General features: G+C 63.7%; 2 protein-coding genes and 2 non-coding genes across 4 annotated transcripts; 2 read left to right on the top strand and 2 right to left on the bottom strand.

Moving 5' to 3' along the window:
* Positions 1–1,970: 1,970 nt before the first annotated feature.
* Positions 1,971–2,043, bottom strand: TRNAF-GAA. Its single transcript has one exon. It is a non-coding gene; the product is annotated as a tRNA-Phe (tRNA).
* A 144-nt stretch (positions 2,044–2,187) lies between these two features.
* On the top strand, positions 2,188–2,261 carry TRNAN-GUU. The gene has a single exon. It is a non-coding gene; the product is annotated as a tRNA-Asn (tRNA).
* Positions 2,262–2,286: 25 nt separating this feature from the next.
* LOC111161695 (NADH:ubiquinone oxidoreductase core subunit S7) lies at positions 2,287–8,839 on the top strand. Its single transcript, XM_022525523.1, has 8 exons — positions 2,287–2,542; positions 3,247–3,280; positions 4,126–4,194; positions 4,678–4,795; positions 5,889–6,068; positions 6,142–6,188; positions 6,902–6,990; positions 8,652–8,839. The coding sequence occupies exons 1-8, from the start codon at positions 2,527–2,529 to the stop codon at positions 8,747–8,749; spliced, it is 651 nt and encodes a 216-aa protein (XP_022381231.1). The 5' UTR covers positions 2,287–2,526; the 3' UTR covers positions 8,750–8,839.
* A 68-nt stretch (positions 8,840–8,907) lies between these two features.
* On the bottom strand, positions 8,908–12,434 carry LOC111161694 (guanidinoacetate N-methyltransferase). Its single transcript, XM_022525522.1, has 6 exons — positions 12,176–12,434; positions 11,061–11,206; positions 10,829–10,892; positions 10,497–10,564; positions 10,225–10,335; positions 8,908–9,719 (listed from the first exon to the last, which is right to left on the bottom strand). Exons 1-6 carry the CDS (start codon positions 12,354–12,356, stop codon positions 9,579–9,581), a joined length of 711 nt encoding a protein of 236 aa, XP_022381230.1. The 5' UTR covers positions 12,357–12,434; the 3' UTR covers positions 8,908–9,578.
* Between the last annotated feature and the right edge of the window lie 4,381 nt (positions 12,435–16,815).

Here is a 16,815-nt window from a genome sequence, read left to right as displayed (position 1 = left end):
AATTGTCATTGCACGTACCTTGGCCCTTCTTCAAGTCTATGTTTTATCTAAAAACTGATTTTTAGGGGCGCCAGGGTGGCTCAGTGGGTTAAAACCTCTGCCTTCAGCTCAGGTCATGATCTCAGGGTCCTGGGATGGAGCCCCGCATCGGGCTCTCTGCTCAGTGCGGAGCCTGCTTCTCCCTCTCTCTCTGCCTCTCTCTCTGTCTACTTGGGATCTCTGTCTGTCAAATAAATAAATAAAATCTTAAAAAAAATAAATAAAAAATAAAAACCGATTTTTAAAAAGTCACCGGGGTGTGGTGGGGTGGGGGGGTGCCTGGCTGGCTCAGCTGGTGGAGCGTTTGACTCTTGATCTTGGGGTTGTAATTTAGATCCCGGTGTTGGGCACAGAATTACTTAAAATCTTTAGGGGCGCCTGGGGGGCTCAGTGGGTTAAAGCCTCTGCCTTCCGCTCAGGTCATGATCCCAGGGTCCTGGGATCGAGCCCCGCATCGGGCTCTCTGCTCAGTGCGGAGCCTGCTTCTCCCTCTCTCTCTGCCTCTCTCTCTGTCTACTTGGGATCTCTGTCAAATAAATAAAGTCTTTAAAAAAAAAAAGAAAGAAAGAAAAGAGCAACTGGAGAGAAAAAAAAAAGTAAGATCTTTAAAGAAAAAAAACAACTAATTCACAGGATGCGTGGGTTACTCAGTTGGGCGTCTGCCTTCGGCTCAGGTCATGATCTTGGGGTCCGGGGATGGAGTCCCCACTCAGGCTCCCTGCTCAGTGTGCAGTCTGCTTCTCCCTCTGTGCCCCCCACCCCTGCTCATGCCCACACATGAGTGCTCTCTCTCTCTCAAATAAAATCTTTAAAAAAACTATTCACTACAGGGTAAGAATCCGAAACCTCAGGGAGGCACAGTGGCACAAGAAATAGTCTGTCCCCTTGCATCCCTGTCCCTGATTCAGGGCCCCTACTGCCCATATTCCCTGCGCCTGGCCCCTGGTGTGTGCTGTCCCTTTTCGGGTCTCTGCTCCCTTCCCCAGACCCTCCTCTGCCTGCTCAGCCAGCTCACTCCCCAGCAGGCCTCCCGTGTCGGGGCTCTCCCCGCAAGCCTGGCTCCGACCTCCCTGTCCTCCTCAGCGCCTCCGTCAAGCAGCCTTGACCACGCCCACGGCCCCTAGCAGCTGGAAAAGGCTGTGCCTTGGCTCCTGTGGGATTGGCAATTCACTGAGCAGCTCGGCTGGGTGACTCTCAGGTCTCTTGAGGCAGCGGTCAGACGTCCCCAGGGCTGTGTCATCGGGAAGTTCAGCTGGGGCTGGGGGCTCAGTCCCCAGGGCTCCTCCCTCACGGGGCAAGGATGTTGTAGGAAAACAAAACTTGCAGAAAGCTCGGACTTCAGTAACATGCACTGTGGTTCATGAATTGCAGCAAATGTGTCTGGCGGTGTCAGCGGCTAACAATGGGGAACAGCGGCTAACAACAGGAACCCCACTCCGTGGGCAACTTTTCTGTGACTCAAAGGAGCCTAAAATGCAAAGTTTATGTAAGTTGGGAAGTCCAGCTCCATGGGCTAGCTGGGCGCAGGAAGGAGAGGGTCGGAGGTCCCTCACCTCCCACCTGGGACTTGGAGCTCCCCGGCAAGCGAGACCAGGTGGGCTGTTCAGGGGTTCTCGGGCCTGTAAAGCTCCTGCCAGGAGGCCTGCCTGCCACTGGCCTGCGGGAGCCTCAGTTTCCCCCAAGTGTAAAATCCAGTTGGATGGCAAGAATTTCACCGGTTTGGGTGTTCGCAACGAGAAGCGCCTTAAGGAGTATTGGGAATTGGAGTGGAGTCCACGTTGGGGCTGGAATCAAGGTCTTGAGGGCGGAGACAGGGATATGGGGGCCCTGTTCCGTTCCCGCGTGGGCCAGGGCCAGCAGCCCTGCCCCTCATCTGCAGAGTGGCTTACATTCTGGGGAAGGAAAGGCAGGAGCCGCGGCGCCAAAACAGTTGCCGAAACCCGGGATCGAACCAGGGACCTTTAGATCTTCAGTCTAACGCTCTCCCAACTGAGCTATTTCGGCTGAGCGGCAGGGGCCGCCGGGGCTCGGAGTCCGGCTCGCGCCGCGCCGCCCGCGCGCCGCCGCCCGCGCGCCGCCGCCGCCCGCGCGCAGCCTCCCGGGAGCGCGCGCCTCATAGACGCCCAGGGGGCGGCGGGCGGCAACGCCGTCTCTGTGGCGCAATCGGTTAGCGCGTTCGGCTGTTAACCGAAAGGTTGGTGGTTCGAGCCCACCCAGGGACGCAGTCTTCGCCTTTTGTTCCCGACCGGAGGAGAAGGCGAGCGACCGACCCGCTTTTGCCACGACGCCCCCCCGCGCCCCCGCCGGGCCCGCGCGTCCCGGGTGGGCTTTCGGGGCGCGCGGCGGGGGGCCGTCCGCGGAGGCGGAACGTCCTGGCGCCGGGGCCCGGCTTCCTCGCAGCAGCCGAGCCGCTTTGGCAGGCGGCCCCAGGGACCCGGAGCGCCGGCGCGGACGGACCGCAGAGGTTGTTTGAAGGCCGCGGCGGACATGGCGGCGCTGGCGGGTGAGCGGGTCGGGGCTGCGGCGACCGCGCGCTCGGGAGCTGGGGGACCTGCGGCCTGCACGGGCACAGGGGCCGGGCTTGCGCGGCCGGCGGTGGTGCGCGTCCCGGGGGCGCGATCCCGCGGGCCCCGAGGGAACGGCGGTGCCCGCGCCGCGAGCGCATCCCCGGCCCTGAGTCTGCGCCCGAGGCCGCCGGGGCCCCGGAACGTCGCTGGGCGGCTCGGTCGTCAGGCCCAGCCGGAGGACCCCGCGGACCCCGGGGAGGCCCCGGCGTCATGGGAGAGAGCCAGGCGCCCCACAACACAGATGGGGGTACAACAGGTGCCCTGATCGACCCCGGGGGACGGTAGGGCCTGAAACCCGCCCGTTAGGAAGGGCCGGCGTGTCTCCGCCTGGGGCAGGGAGCTCCAGGCGGAGGGACCGGCTAGTGCAAAGGCCCTTAGGCAGGAGCGACACTGACGTGCGGAGGAAAGGGAGGCTGGCCCGGGTGTGAGGTGGCCTTTTTTTCCGGGCGGGGGAGGGTCACTGTGTGGGTCCCATTCGGAAAGACCCCTCTTTACCGAGCGCGTGCTACGTGGAATTTAGATAGCCCAAGGGTAAGAGGAAGGGCGTGCCGGCGTGGGGCTCCTGTGCAACCTCCTGGAGGCCGCAGGTGTTTGCTGCTGCCTCCCCCTCACTGCCTGCACCGCGTGGTTCTCTCCGCAGCTCCCCGCCTGCTCCGCCCGATCCTGGCTCTGCGGTGAGTTTCTGCGTCTTCCCAAGCCACAAGGCCCTGCCAGGGCGGCTTTGGTGGGGGTGGGAGTGGGGCTGGGAGGGCCCTCCAGCAGCATCAGGCGGCCAGGGAGGCCGGTGGTGCCCACCTCCTGAAGGTCACGTGGTGAGGCAGGCAGCAACAGGACGGCAGTCTCCTCCGGCACGTGGTGGTCAGGCCCCTCCTTGGGGACAGTCCAGGTGGTGGCAAAGCCTGCATTCACACCCACGTCTACTCACGGCGCACCTGTTACCTGTCGCAGGAAGGCCTTTGGTGCTTCTGCTCAGGTGGCAGCCTCCAGTAGACCTCCGCAGGTCAGGGAGGCAGGCAGTCCCGTGCCCTCTCTCTGTGGACAGAGCCCAGAAATGGAATCTCCGGCGCCCTGGGGCAGGGACATGGCAGATCTTGGGAGAGGCTCTCCTGATTGGGGGAGGTGGGAGGCTTCAAGGAGCATGTGGCTTTGGGCTGAATTTGCCTTGTTTCCATAAGACCGTTTTTCTAGGATAAACTTGTGTTCACTGTAAAATAAAGGGGAAAATGAGAGACCTAGGAAATGAAGAGCAGACCCCTTTTGGACAGGCTCAGCAGACTTTCCATGAAGGGCCAGATGGGCTCTGTGCAGACTGCTCCGCTCTGCCTTTGTGAAAACAGATCTGACAGGCAGAGATAGGTGGATGTGGTCGTGTGTCAATAAAACTTTATTGACAAAAACAGGCAGAGGCCAAATTTGGCCCCCTGGGAGAAGTGTCCCCATCCCTGCTCCAGCACAGTCTCTGTCACAGCGCATTGGGGCACCCCAGGCTCCTCTTCATGTGCACCCCCTTTCCCTGCAGCTCCGGTGTGGGCTTGGCTATGCAGGTGCGTGGTGTCCATTCGAGTGTGGCAGCTGACAGCCCCAGCAGGTAAGGCCAGGCTTCCTGGGACCCTGCACACACTAAAGCCCTCGCAGCAGCCCTGGGTGACACCAGAGCCCTCCCTCCACCATCAGGGTGAGGCAGCATGGATCCCTGCCCTCGGAGCCCTGCCCAGCCCCCTCCTGCACATCCGAGACAATGGCTGTGCGACCCCAGACCAGCAGGGCCCTTGATAGTGCATCAGCAGAGCTCAGGGACACCAAGTTCCCCTGGGGACACAGGCCCACTGGGGCCACAGCCGGCAGCCATCATTCATGCTGTCATTCAGCACGTGCGTCCTGCCCTGGGCTGGAGTGCCCGACCCTGAGCGCCTGACCCTGGCGGCCCAGCTCCTGCTGGAGCTGCCCCAGACCAGGCTGTGGTGCTGGCTTGATGCTGCCCTGGGAGAGGCTGCTCCAGGCCCGACCAAGGTGTGGGGTTGTTGTGGTGCCTGCCTAATGTCCACCCCCCCTGCCATGTGTTCCTATCCAGCACCCAGCCTGCTGCATCCACGGCTGGAGCCGTGCTCCCCAAATCCACCGCCCTTCCCAGCAGCCGGGGCGAGTATGTGGTGGCCAAGCTGGATGACCTCGTCAACTGGGCCCGCCGGGTGAGCCCCAACCCCCCTTGCCCCCCGGCCTCCCGCCGCCTGCTCTCACATGCTCCCACGTGCACACTGCGCCTGTCCTCTGCGGGCCCTGCTGTCCCCTTTGTGCCCCTGCCCCGATCTGGTCTCTCGCTCCGCCCCAGGGAACGTGACCGCCTCCCTTCTGCGGATTTCCTGTTTCTGTTTCTTCTTCTCTCTTCTCTTTCAACATAGACATGATTTTAACTGCGAAACCAGAGTGTGTCTAGAACAGGGGTTCCTTCCTGGGAAAAACCTGAAAACAGCCCGCCCCCAGGCCCCCAGAACTCAGCCTGGACAGTCTGCGTGTTGTGTGCACATCTTTGTCTCCCCCTGACTCACAGGAGCGCCTCTTGCTCTGCTGGGGGTGCCCGGGGTCCGTTCCTGTGTGCGTGTGTCTCTGCGTCCTGCCAGGGTCTGTGGCTCCAGCACGGACGTGGCCGCTGCAGTGTCGTCCTAACTATGCACACCTGAGTGCTGTCCAGGTTGCCTTCTTGTGTAGCCCACCCCCGGGCGCCCGCGTTAACAGTAAGGCGGGCAGGACCCCGTGCAGGTCCCCGACGAGGCAGGGACGGCAGGGAAGGCTCAAGCAGAGAAGTACAGCAGGAGAGAGGCAGGCACCAAATGGATGGAGGAAGTGGTCGGAGGGCAGCCAAGGGCAGCCAGGAGGCCTTCCTGGAGGAATAGGCATTTGGAGTCCCTGAACCCTAGGAAGTGTTACAAATGAGTCAGTTGCAGGGGCTGAGCCCCAGGGTCTCGACTGCGACGTGCGGCTTTCCTGGCACTCAGAGCCACGCGAGCTATGCTGAAAGCACGGATCGAGGACATGCTGCGTCACTGCGTGAGCCACCTGGTTAGCACTCGTTTCACCGGGGCTCGAGTTCTTCTTTGGGAACGTGGCCGCCGGAGGGTGCTGGCCCACAGATGTAGCTTGTTTTCCCTTCCTGTTACCGCCCTGGGCCGGTGACCCTTCGGGGCCTGGCAGTGCCGTGGCGGCCGTGGGGAGGCCTGGTTGCCGGGCCCTGAGCTGGGGCGGGCGGGCGGCACCGTCCCCTGGCTGAGCACCCTGCCCCCGCAGAGCTCCCTGTGGCCCATGACCTTCGGCCTGGCCTGCTGCGCGGTGGAGATGATGCACATGGCCGCGCCGCGCTACGACATGGACCGCTTCGGCGTGGTCTTCCGCGCCAGCCCGCGCCAGTCCGACGTGATGATCGTGGCCGGCACGCTCACCAACAAGATGGCCCCTGCACTCCGCAAGGTAGGCCCGGCCCCGAGGCCCGCCGCCTGCGCCCCGGCCTTGAGCCGCAGCCAGACCCCGCCGTCTCTTCCAGGTGTACGACCAGATGCCCGAGCCTCGCTATGTCGTGTCCATGGGGAGGTGAGTGCCCGCCTCGCCACGGCACCCCTGCCTGTCTCCGCTCCCTCTGCCGCGGTCACCTCGGGACACCTCGTGGCCCCTCCCCAGGGCACCCCTCCTGCGCTGCTCGGGGTCGCCCCGTTCTGGCCCTGGCCATGCGGCACGGATGTAAATGGCGCTGCTCCATGGGCCGTCTGCGTGCCCCTTGCCCCGCTGCCTGCCGCCCTCCCCAGTCCCTTCTCCACACTGCCAGCAGCTCTTTCCTCACCTCACTGTTCTGGGAGGTAGAGCTGGGGCGGTGCAGTGCCCCTGTCCAAGTGCACAGTTCCGTGATGGGCCACGGATTCACGGGGCTGTCAGCTGTAGCCCCTAGTTCCAGAACATTCCATCATCCTCCAAGGAAACGTTCCCGTCAGTCATCCCCCCGACCCCTCTCCCGGACCCCAGCCCCCGCGAGCCCCCTCCCCATCCATGGAGGCGCCTCTTCTGGGCGTGTCACACATGTGCTCACACCCCGTGGGGCCTCCTGCGTCTGGTCCCCTCCCTGTGGCCGTGGGCTCGGGCTGTCCGTTTTCTTCAGTCTCCCTGGTCCCACAGAAGGCCTCGGGCGGCCGTTCCTCTCTTCAGGGACCGCGCGCCCCCATCCTGCCCATTCCTGGTTCCTGTTTGCACCTGGAGGCAGGTGGGGGGCAGGGCCAGCGGCCAGCATGCCACTCACCGTGCCACCCCTCCAGCTGTGCCAACGGAGGAGGTTATTATCACTACTCGTACTCTGTGGTGAGGGGCTGTGACCGCATCGTGCCCGTGGACATCTACGTCCCAGGTGAGCCCACCCCGTCCGTGTCACAGGGTCCCCACACCCCTGCGGAGGCTGCAGGCTCCCACCCTTCCCAGGCAAACAGGTGTAGGCCCAAGCAGAAGAGTGAAGCCCCAGCCGCCTCCTCCCTTGTCCCCTGAAGGTCTCCCCGACTGCGGAGACTTGGGTCTTATCCAGCCAGGGGCCCAGGCCAGTGCGGAAGGAAGCCTGAGTCTGAGCTGGGTGAGGGCGGCTCCTCGGCCGTCTGCAGACACACTTTGCGTGGTTCCACGTGACAGACACAAGCCCAGAGAGACACAGTTAGAAAACAGAATGGTTCCAGAGGTCAGGGCCGGGGCGCACGGGGTCTCGCTCTCATGAAGGAGGGCAGGGCTCCCTTGGAGCCCAGGTTGCCGGCCTGGCCGGATGGCACAGATGGAAACGCCTAATGCAGTCATGTGTGTCGGGAAAGCGAGGAGCGTCTGTGATCCGCGTCCCTGGAAAAGGATCGTGTGTCTGGTGAAGCCTGTGTCTGGCCGTGCTTGGGCCCGGGGCCTCTGCCCTCCTTGTGTCAGAGGTCGGGGTTCAGCTGGTGGTGCTCAGCCTGCAGACGGAGACCCTGTGTTCCTGGGTTCTCAGTGCCCCCACGGGAAGCCCGACCTGAGCCCCGGCGAGGCGAGTAGAGGACACTCGAGGCCCCGACTCCAGGCTGCCCGGGAAGGTTTAGGTCACGATGCTCTGGTGCCCTTTAGAGGAACAGTGGATGGTGGTGATTAGGGTTCTGGAGACATTTGCTGAGCGCCTTGGCCACTCCAGCCCCCAGGGCGTCCCCCACTGTGGGGGGCCGGGGCCCGTCTCGGGGGGTGGGCACGGGGGAATCCACCCTGCGGATAGAGGCCAGGCCCTGCCCAGCTGCCCCGTTGGCTGTGTGACCGAGGGCAGGTCTCCCCTCCGAGCCCGGCCCCCTCCACCAGGCAGGCTCTGGGGACAGCACTGCTGGATTCTGGGCCAAGGACCACCCGTGCCTGTGGTTGTCCTTCCGGGCTGCTCCCCCCTGGGGGGTGACCTGTCCCTCTGCTTCTGGTGCGGTGGTGGGGATGAGGGCCCCAGGGCTTTCCCTCCTGTGGGCCATGTGGGCCTCCCTGCCCGGCCTGGCTGTCCTGCCCCCTAGACTCCCCCATCCCTCCCTGCTTTCCAAGGGCGCACTACCACCAGGGGCTAGCGTGGCCCAGGGTCAGCGGGCTACCTGTGCTTGTCCCCCCAGAGGCCCCAGGCCAGGTCATCGGGCTAGCGGACAGGGCAGCTGGGCCCAGAATGGGCAGCCCAGTCGTCCTCACTGCACGTAGCTTGACTGCCAGGGTCAGGAACTCGAACCCCCAACCTGGACAGCACAGGCTAGAGGCGGTGCTGGAGACGGGGCCCCCGGCCCCCTCAGACCCCTCCCCGGACATGGCTCTGCTGCCCCCTTCTGGTCCCAGGGCCCATCTGGCCTCCAGCTGCTGTGCCCAGCCTCCCCTTCGACCATCCCCACGGAGGTGCACTTTGCCAAGCAGCAGGGATCCGTCACTGGCCCCGGCGTGGGGGATGGGCACAGTTCCAGGCATCCCGTCACCGGTTGGGGGAGGGCGCAGGGCGGGATCCGGCCACCCGCGGTGGGCAGGGAGACTGAGGCACGGCACCACCTGCAGGCTGCCCGCCCACGGCCGAGGCGCTGCTGTACGGCATCCTGCAGTTGCAGAGGAAGATCAAGCGGGAGAAGAAGCTGAGGATTTGGTACCGCAGGTAGCGCGGCCCCAGCTCCGGCCCTGCTCTGGGTCCCGCTCCGGCCCCCGCGGGCTCCGCCCCCCTCCGGCCAATAAACAGACAGAGCTCGGTGCGTCCCGCTCCCTGTGTGACAGGCGGCCGCGGGCGCGCTGGTAGTGGGAGAGGGGGGCGTTGTGCCAGGCAGGCCTAGTCCTGTGCACGGAGCCACTGAGGCCCTGCAGGAGGACGGTGGACAGGCCGAGAGCCTGCGGACACAAGAGCGCGTAGCCCTGGGGGCAGCGGCAGGCGCGCTTGGCGCCCGTGGAGGGGTGAGTTGAGGGTCCTGGGATTAAAGGTTTCGCTTTGTTGAAGGCCCTCTGCCTGACCTGACGGGGTGGGACCAGGGACTTGGTGGCTGCGTGGCCCTGACGCGTGCCACCTGCTCTCTGCTTCAGTGGCCGGTTGGGGGAGGGGCTGACGAGTGTCTGTCTGCTATGACCCAGTGGTCCTGTAGGTCTGTCGCGCGCACAGGGAACCTCACGTGCTGGGGGCAGAGAGGCCTCCCCCACCCCCATCTCCCCGGAGGTCGGTTCAACAGATGATGATGTTCTGTACGTGTCCTGTTTGGAGGAGCAGGAGAAGTCACCACAAGCACATGTTTGCGCCATCTTGCCAGTTGGGCAAGCCCAGGGCTGGCGTTTATTGGGTCCTTGAGGACACGTTCAGGGAAGCTTGTCCCACTGCTGGTGTGTCTGGACTCAAACCCAGGACCGAGAGCCCAGAGCCTGCACTTCTGGCTGTGAAGGCACTGAGTGGGGCCACTGGGACAGGACTGAAGCCCCCCCGCAGGCTGAGCCCGAGGCCCGGCAGGCTCAGTGCTTGCGGACCAGGGGTGCGATCATCTGCGGGAAGGCGTAGTAGCGGCACTCGTCCGGCGGGGCCAGCTCCACCAGCTCCACACCGATGTTCTCCCGCCTGAAGCCCGCCTCCAGCAAGGCGGGCACCTGCGTCTCCTGGTGGGGGTGGGGGTGGGGGTGTCACTCGCAGGGCCATGGGGCCCACTCTTCCCAGGACGGCAGTACAGTTTCCGAGGCCCCTGAGAGCCGGGCTCGCAGCCTGGCCGCTAGCCCACAGAAACAGGAGAGCCCATGGCTGCGAGGGCTCCCTCCAGGCGTCTAAGCTCAGGGAGCAATCCCCCACTGTGGGGCATCAGCAGGCTGGCAGGGACAGCCTGCCTAACCCTGTAAAGTCCTGGTGGCTGGAGGGGGGCAGAGTGAGGGGCAATGCCGGGGTGGGGAGCCTGGGCCGTATCCCTGTGTCCTGAAGGTGCTGGGGAGCCGCGGAAGGCCGCTGAGCTGAGACCTTACCTGACTTCTAAGTGGAGGCTCACAGTCCACCCAGGAGACCAGCCTCTGAGGCCAGGGACCCCACCCCCACCCCCCGCCCAGGTCACAGGCTGCTGCCTGGCTTGGGGCTGGGGCAGGGACCCCTCCCCCACCAGCGGAGCTCCCGGCGCACCTCAAACATGGCGGTGATGTCAGAGTACCGGGTCTTCATCAGCTCCCCCCAGGAGGTGAGGTTGCAGTAGGTCAGGAGGCCCCCAGGCTTCAGCAAACGAAAGGCATGGTCCTGGGCAGGGGACAGTGGTCAGGAGGGAGGTCGGGGGTGTGGACAGAAGCCACTTCCCTGGGGGCCTCCCACCTCCTGGCCGGTCAGACAAACAGGGAGAAGGTGTGAATGGCCCCACCCGCACTCGCCCCTGGGGTGACTGTCCCCCACGCAGGCCCTACCCTGATGAACTTGAACTGGTGTGTGTGCCAGGTCTCCTCGGAGAGTGGGTAGGTGTCATACAGGATCCCTACGCAGGCAGTGGGGGGCCAGAGCTCAGGGCTGGGCAGTGGCCCCGGCAAGGGTGTGTGCACAGAGGGCCTGGCTGTGCCCCAAGCTCTCGGCCCGCCGCCACCCCCGGGGACCTTGTCTCCAGCTGTTCTTCTGGCATCCGCCACGCACCCCCCCCAGGCGACACTGCCATGCATGTTCCTGACAAGGCCCGTCCTTGAGCCATGGAGCAGGGCTGGGGGTGGAAATTCGGGCAGCACCCCCCAGACCCCTCCCCCCTTACCATCAAAGTGGCCATCTGGCAGGGCAGGTGCCACGTCCTCCCACAGGCCTTTCAAGGGAACCACCTGGGGCCGGGGAGACAAAAAGAGAAGGTTGAGGGTCTCTGGTGTCCGGCCTCTCCCCACCTGCCATAAGGGAGAGGGCAGAGGAGTTCCCAGGGGAGAATGCCACTTCCTCCGTCCGCCGCAGGGACCCAGGCCCCCACGCCTTCCGGGGCAGGCAGGCGTGGGCACCTTGTGTGGCTGCCGTTGGGCCCAGTCCTGGAGCCGCTGGAAGACGCCGTCGTTGCACTCGATGATCCAGTGCTCCTCAATAGGGGCCTCCTGCACCTTGGAAGCTGCGATGGCCATGCCGAAGCCCACCTCCAGCACTCGGCCCCCTGGTCACACAAAGAGCCCCTTATCACTTGCCAGGCGGGGGCTGGGCAGCTGCCTGGAGGAGGGGGCACAAGGCCAGGAGGGCACAAGTGGGCCGGAGGTTTGGAACACAGTAGCTCTGAGCAGGAATGGCGTGGGCTGTGGCCAGGGGCCAGGGAGGTGTGGGCAGCCAAGTTTAGGCATGGCCCGGGGGGGGGGGGGGTGAGGGGGGTCAGACCCTGGACTTTGAGCCCCACTGGCCCTTATCTCTCCAGTTGGTTATTTTCTCTACCTCCTACCCTTGCTTGCTATGATAAGGGGGTGCGGGGTTTGAGGCCTCAAACCTGCAACAACTGGGGAGGAGATGGGTCCCCACTGGCCCAAAGACGGGCCAGGGGAACACCCCAACTACGCAGGGACGCTGGGTATGCTCATTCGCCAGGCAGAAGCACAGGTGCCAGAGGACCCATGCCCTGCCCCTGGGGACTCCTCAGACCTCCACCCGGGCACAGGGCCACCCCTGCAGCTGCTTCCCAGCCTCCGCTTACCCCCCACCAGCTATTCTTAGCATGGGCGGGGCTTCTGGGGACTCCGGGGCGGAACATTCCCCCAAGGTGCCTGGGCAGTGCCCCCGCCCGACCCGCCCGACCTCCACAGAGCCCCCCACCCCCACCTCACGCGGGGAACACGGGTGAGCTCCGGACGAGGAGGTCGTCGTCGTCGGTCCCATTCCCCCGACCCAGCCTGTCCCCGTCTGCGGGGTGGGGGCCCATCACCCCGGGATAGGAGGTTCCGGTACTTAGGAGGCGCCTGCTGTGTGCAAGCCCGTGCCCGCAGCACCCCCTTTACTTCCCCGTTGTCCCCCGCTAGCCTTATTTCGCGGGCGGGAAAACGGGGCACCGAGGGGCTCGAATGCACCTCAGCGGGAGAGCAGGTTGGACCCCGGATCTGGGCGGCCTTCGGCCTCAGTTTACCCCTGCGCGCCCGGCTACCTTTGGAGGTGGCGGCAGCCGCCAGCGCGTGCATGTAGGGGGTCTCCCAGCGCTCCATCACCGGCTTGCCAAGGATCTGCAGCTGCGTGTCCGCCGCGTCGTAGGCCGCGGGCGCCGCCTGCCACGCGGGGCTGCAGTTCTCGCCGGGGGCGAAGATGGGGGGCGCGGCGGGGACGCTCATGCTTGCGGCGGGGCGCGCAGCCGGACTCGGCTCGGGACGCGCGGGCCTGGTCGCGGCGAGGCCTTGTGGGGCGGGGCCGCAGGCGGGGGTGGGGCCGCAGGCGGGGGCGGGGCCGCAGGAGGGGGCGGGGCCGGGCGCCGCCTGGGCCGGGCGCCGCCTGCGCTGTGCACCCACGGGCCTGCGGCGGCCACCGCGCTTAAGGCACCCTGGGCCCGCTCCGTAAACAGGCGGCGCACTCGCTAAATGTCGCGGAGTTGAAGCGATGGCCCGGAACGCCCTGCCTGAGACAGAAGGCCGCTCGGACCGGTTAGCCGTGCCTGTGTAACAGGTTACCCCGGACGTGGCCGCTTCCAGCGGCGCCCGTTTATCATCCCTTAGCTGGATCCCCTGTCCCTCACCCTGTCGGAATGCTGCGGGCAGGGGCCAGCCAGTTGTGGGGGCGCCCCCGAGGCCGCCTCTAGGGAAGGGCCCGCTTCCGAGCCCGGGCACTGGCTGTGGGTAGCGGGAGGGCCTCAGTCCACGGCTGCGTGGGCCTCCGAAGGCTGGCGACCTGCTTCATCAGAGCAGCAGGAGAATCTGCAACATCAGAACTGTCCGGAGTCTAATCACAGAAGTGACCCCGTCCCCCTGGCCAGGCACAGGAGGGTAGGGATCACACAGGCCCGGGTAGAGCAGGAAGCCGGGGTCGCTGGGGAACTCTCAGAGGCTGCTGCCCAAACAGAGCCTGAGCGAAAGCAGGGAGGGGGCGGTCAGCTCAGAGCCTCCCTTGTGGTTTCATTGTCCCCTGAGATAAGGGACCTCCCGATGGTCATCTCCATGCAACTTGGACTCCATCCCAAAAAGCAGCGACGGCACATTACGGTCTGGCTGGCAACTTAGTCAAATGGTTTCTGTTCCAGCTTCATCTTCCTCTCCTCTCAGATGGGCCACACTCGTTCCTGCTCATGTTGGCAAGGGAACGACACGAGGTCACTCCTTGTGTCCACTCCTTGTGAGAGACCCTAGTGTGTGCTGCGACTGTCTGCACTTCACAGCCTGGAGTCCGAGACGGTGAGTGATGCCATGACGGGCCACAGCAAGATCAGGCAGAGAGGATGCAAGGTGGGATGCGTCCGAACCAGTCTTACCAGATTACGTAGACCCGTGTCACACATATACACACGTAACACGTACTCCTGATCACAAAGGGGACTCGTTTGGTCAGAGCGCTCTCATGTTACAGAGTTGCCATCAGCCTGCAGAGCCCATACCCCTGGTGTCCTTTTGGTACGGCTTAGGATGGTTTTTACATTTTTAAATAGCTGGGGGGGGGGCCCAAAAGACTATTTTACAACACATGTAAGTTACATGACATTCACCTTTGTGCATGGGCAAATAAAGTTGTATCGGCACGGAGCCAGCTCCGCTCGTTACCATCAGCACGCTGGTGTTTTTTTTTCTGGCTGTAACGGTCCAGGTGAGTCATGGCCGTGAAACCTCACGCCCAATGAAACCAAAAATATTTACTACTTTGCTCTGTACAGAAAAAGTGTGCCAGCCCTGCTGTGCAGCAATGGGTCGTGGGAAGTGACATTCATTCATTCATCAGACGCATGAAGAGTACCTTAATTTGGGGGTTCCATCCCGACTCCCCTGGAGCTCAGAGCCTACTTGCGGGGGGAATGAACAAGAATAAGTGATAAGTGGGGCACCTGGCTGGCTGCATCTGTGGAGTGTGCGGCTCTAGGTTTCAGGGTCGTGAGTTCAAGCCCCACGCTGGGCGTGGTGCCTACTTAAAAAAAATTAAAAATTAAAAAAAATAAAACAGTAAGTGAATGAGATAATTACAAGCCACATGGCAACCATGACAGAACACAGTCCTGTGTTCCTGTCCAGCGCCTCTCTGCTTTACCCGCCAATATCCATGTTACCATATGTATGTGTATGTATGTAGTATACAAAATTGTAACTTTTGATTTTTTTTTTTAAGATTTATTTGACAGACAGAGATCACAAGTAGGCAGAGACGTGGTGAGGTGGGGGAAGCGGGCTCCCTGCTGAGCAGAGAGCCTGATGTGGGGCTCGATCCCAGGACCCTGAGGTCATGACCTGAGCCTAAGGCAGAGGCTTAACCCACTGAGCCATCCAGGCGCCCCCCTCTTCTTATTTCAAAGATAAAACTTTTCTATTAAGAGGGATAGGGCAGATATCTGTACATTGTGTTCACAGTGGCCAGAAGGTGGAAACCACCCAATGTCCGTCAGTAGATGGAGGATAAACACAATCTGTCCGTCCATCCACACACTGAAATATCATTCAGCCCAAGAAAGGAAGCGACCCTGTCTCCTGCCACGACGCGGAAGGACCCGATGACACGGGGCTCAGCGAGAGAAGCCAGACCCAGAAGGACCCATCCTGCAGGTCCCCACTCCCAGGAGGGCCCCAGAGGAGTCCCATCCACACAGAGAGGAGAGGGTGGGAGCAGGGGCTGGGGCAGGGGTGGGGAGTCCGTGCTTCGTGGGGACAGAGTCTCTGTGTGGGGGGATGGACAGTTCTGGAGACAGAGGGCGGGGGTGTGAGTGTACTTCCCGCTGCTGAGTGGTGCACTTAGAGATGGTTACGATTTTGAATTTTATGTTTATTGTCCAACATTTGAAAAGAGACCAAAGCTATATCTCGTGGATTGGGTATGCGTGTGTCCATGTTAGAAGTAAACTCAGAAGTGTCCACATACCTGTTATTGTCACAGCATTCGCTCTGGGGCAGGAGGTAGGAAACGAGTCAGGAAGGAGGGAAAAACTGGCTAGTTTATCTTTTTTAAAAGATATGGAGTAGGGGCGCCTGGGGGGCTCAGTTGGTTAAGCCACTGTCTGCCGCTCAGGTCATGGTCCTGGAGTCCTGGGATCAAGTCCGGCATCGGGCTCCCTGCTTGGCTGGGAGTCTGCTTCTCCCTCTGGCCTTCTCCCCACTCATGCTCTCTCACTCTCTCTCCCTCAAATAAATAAATGAAATTTTAAAAAAAAGATACAGAGTAAACATACAAAGCCCTAACAGGTTTGCCCCCGTGGCAGGTGCAGGACTCCGCTCCTCCACGCGGCACCCCGCCTCCACTGTCAGCGTACCTTCTAAGCAGATTGTACGCCCATCGCATCGCAGGGCTTGAACTCATGACCCCGACATCAAGAATCGCATGATCTACTGACTGGGCTAGCCAGGCACCCCAGCGTCCGTCTTTTCAAAAATATATTATTTTGAACAGTTTGTGTCTGGCTTCCATCACTTGCCCACATCCTGTGTATTTCACCCGGGCCCTCTGTGGTTTACTTGCGCAGATGCCCGTGGATGGACGTGTGGGTTCCGTCCCATTTCTGGCTCCTCTAATAGCTGTGAGCATCCTGGGACATCTCTGTGCTCAGTGGGGCCAGCATTTGGGGGATGCATTCCTGGAAGTGGGGCTGAGCTCCCTCCTGCTTGCTCCCCCCATCGGGGACATGCAGCTAAGCCTGGCCCAGCGCTTTCTTCTCCGCACGCCTGGGGCATGTCCTTCCAGCGCCACGGGCCCCCGTGGGGCACCAGTGCCTGCCACCCGTCCGGACTCCTCCGACCTGCAGAGCGCCGGAGCCGTGCACGAGGGCGGTTCCCGGGGCGCGGACGGACCGCATGCCCGCCGCGACCCGCCCCGGACCGCTCGCTGCCCACCCGCCCTGCGGAGGGGCCTAAGGAGGTCCTGCGCCCCGGCGACCGCTCTAAGTGACACGAGGCCCGCGTGCTCGGCAAACTCTAAGTGCCCAGCGGCTCGCGCCGCCCGCCTGAGACCCGGCCCCTCCGCCGCTTCAGGCTGACCCTGAGAAGTACATGCACTTGCCGCCGGCGGAGAGCGACGCAGCCGCGCGGCGCCGCCAGACTGCAGGGCACCGGTCCCGGCGGGCTGCTCCGGGCTGCGGGGCCGTCTGCAGCGGGGCCCCCAGCCCCGCATCTCGGGGGACGGGGGCAGGCGGCGGGGACGCCTCTCCGGCCGCCGCCGCCCTCTCGTCCCGTCAGACGGGCTCCGCGGTCGCGGCCGAGACGCCGACCGGGAAAGGGGTACCGCCGCCTCGCGTCACCCCGCAGTGGGCGTGGCCTCTGCCCGCCGTTGACCCCGCGTGCCACTTCCGACCCGAGCGCAAACAAGGAAGCCCAGCCGCGCCTGCGCCCCGCGGTGCCTGGCTCGGAGGGCCCGCGCGCGCATGCACGCACGCCGTTCGGCGGCGCGCTCCCCTCCGCCGGGAGGGGCCGGCGCGCGGGACTCCACTTCCCAGCGTGCTCCGCGGCGACGCCCTTCGCCGTGCAGGAGCCCGGCCTCCCAGCGGCGGCACTGCACGCAGGCGCGCACGCAGGCACGCACTCCGGCGGGCGCACCCCTGGCCCCGCCCCCGGAGGCCCCGTGCGGGAGCGCGCCCGGGCGTGCGCAGGGCGGCGGCGCGGGCGCGGGGGCGCGCGG

This window comes from Enhydra lutris, unplaced genomic scaffold, assembly GCF_002288905.1.
Source record: "Enhydra lutris kenyoni isolate GAN:26980312 unplaced genomic scaffold, ASM228890v2 scaffoldscaffold86, whole genome shotgun sequence".
In the NCBI taxonomy this organism is placed as follows: domain Eukaryota; kingdom Metazoa; phylum Chordata; class Mammalia; order Carnivora; family Mustelidae; genus Enhydra; species Enhydra lutris.
This window is presented reverse-complemented; position numbering and strand designations above follow the sequence as displayed.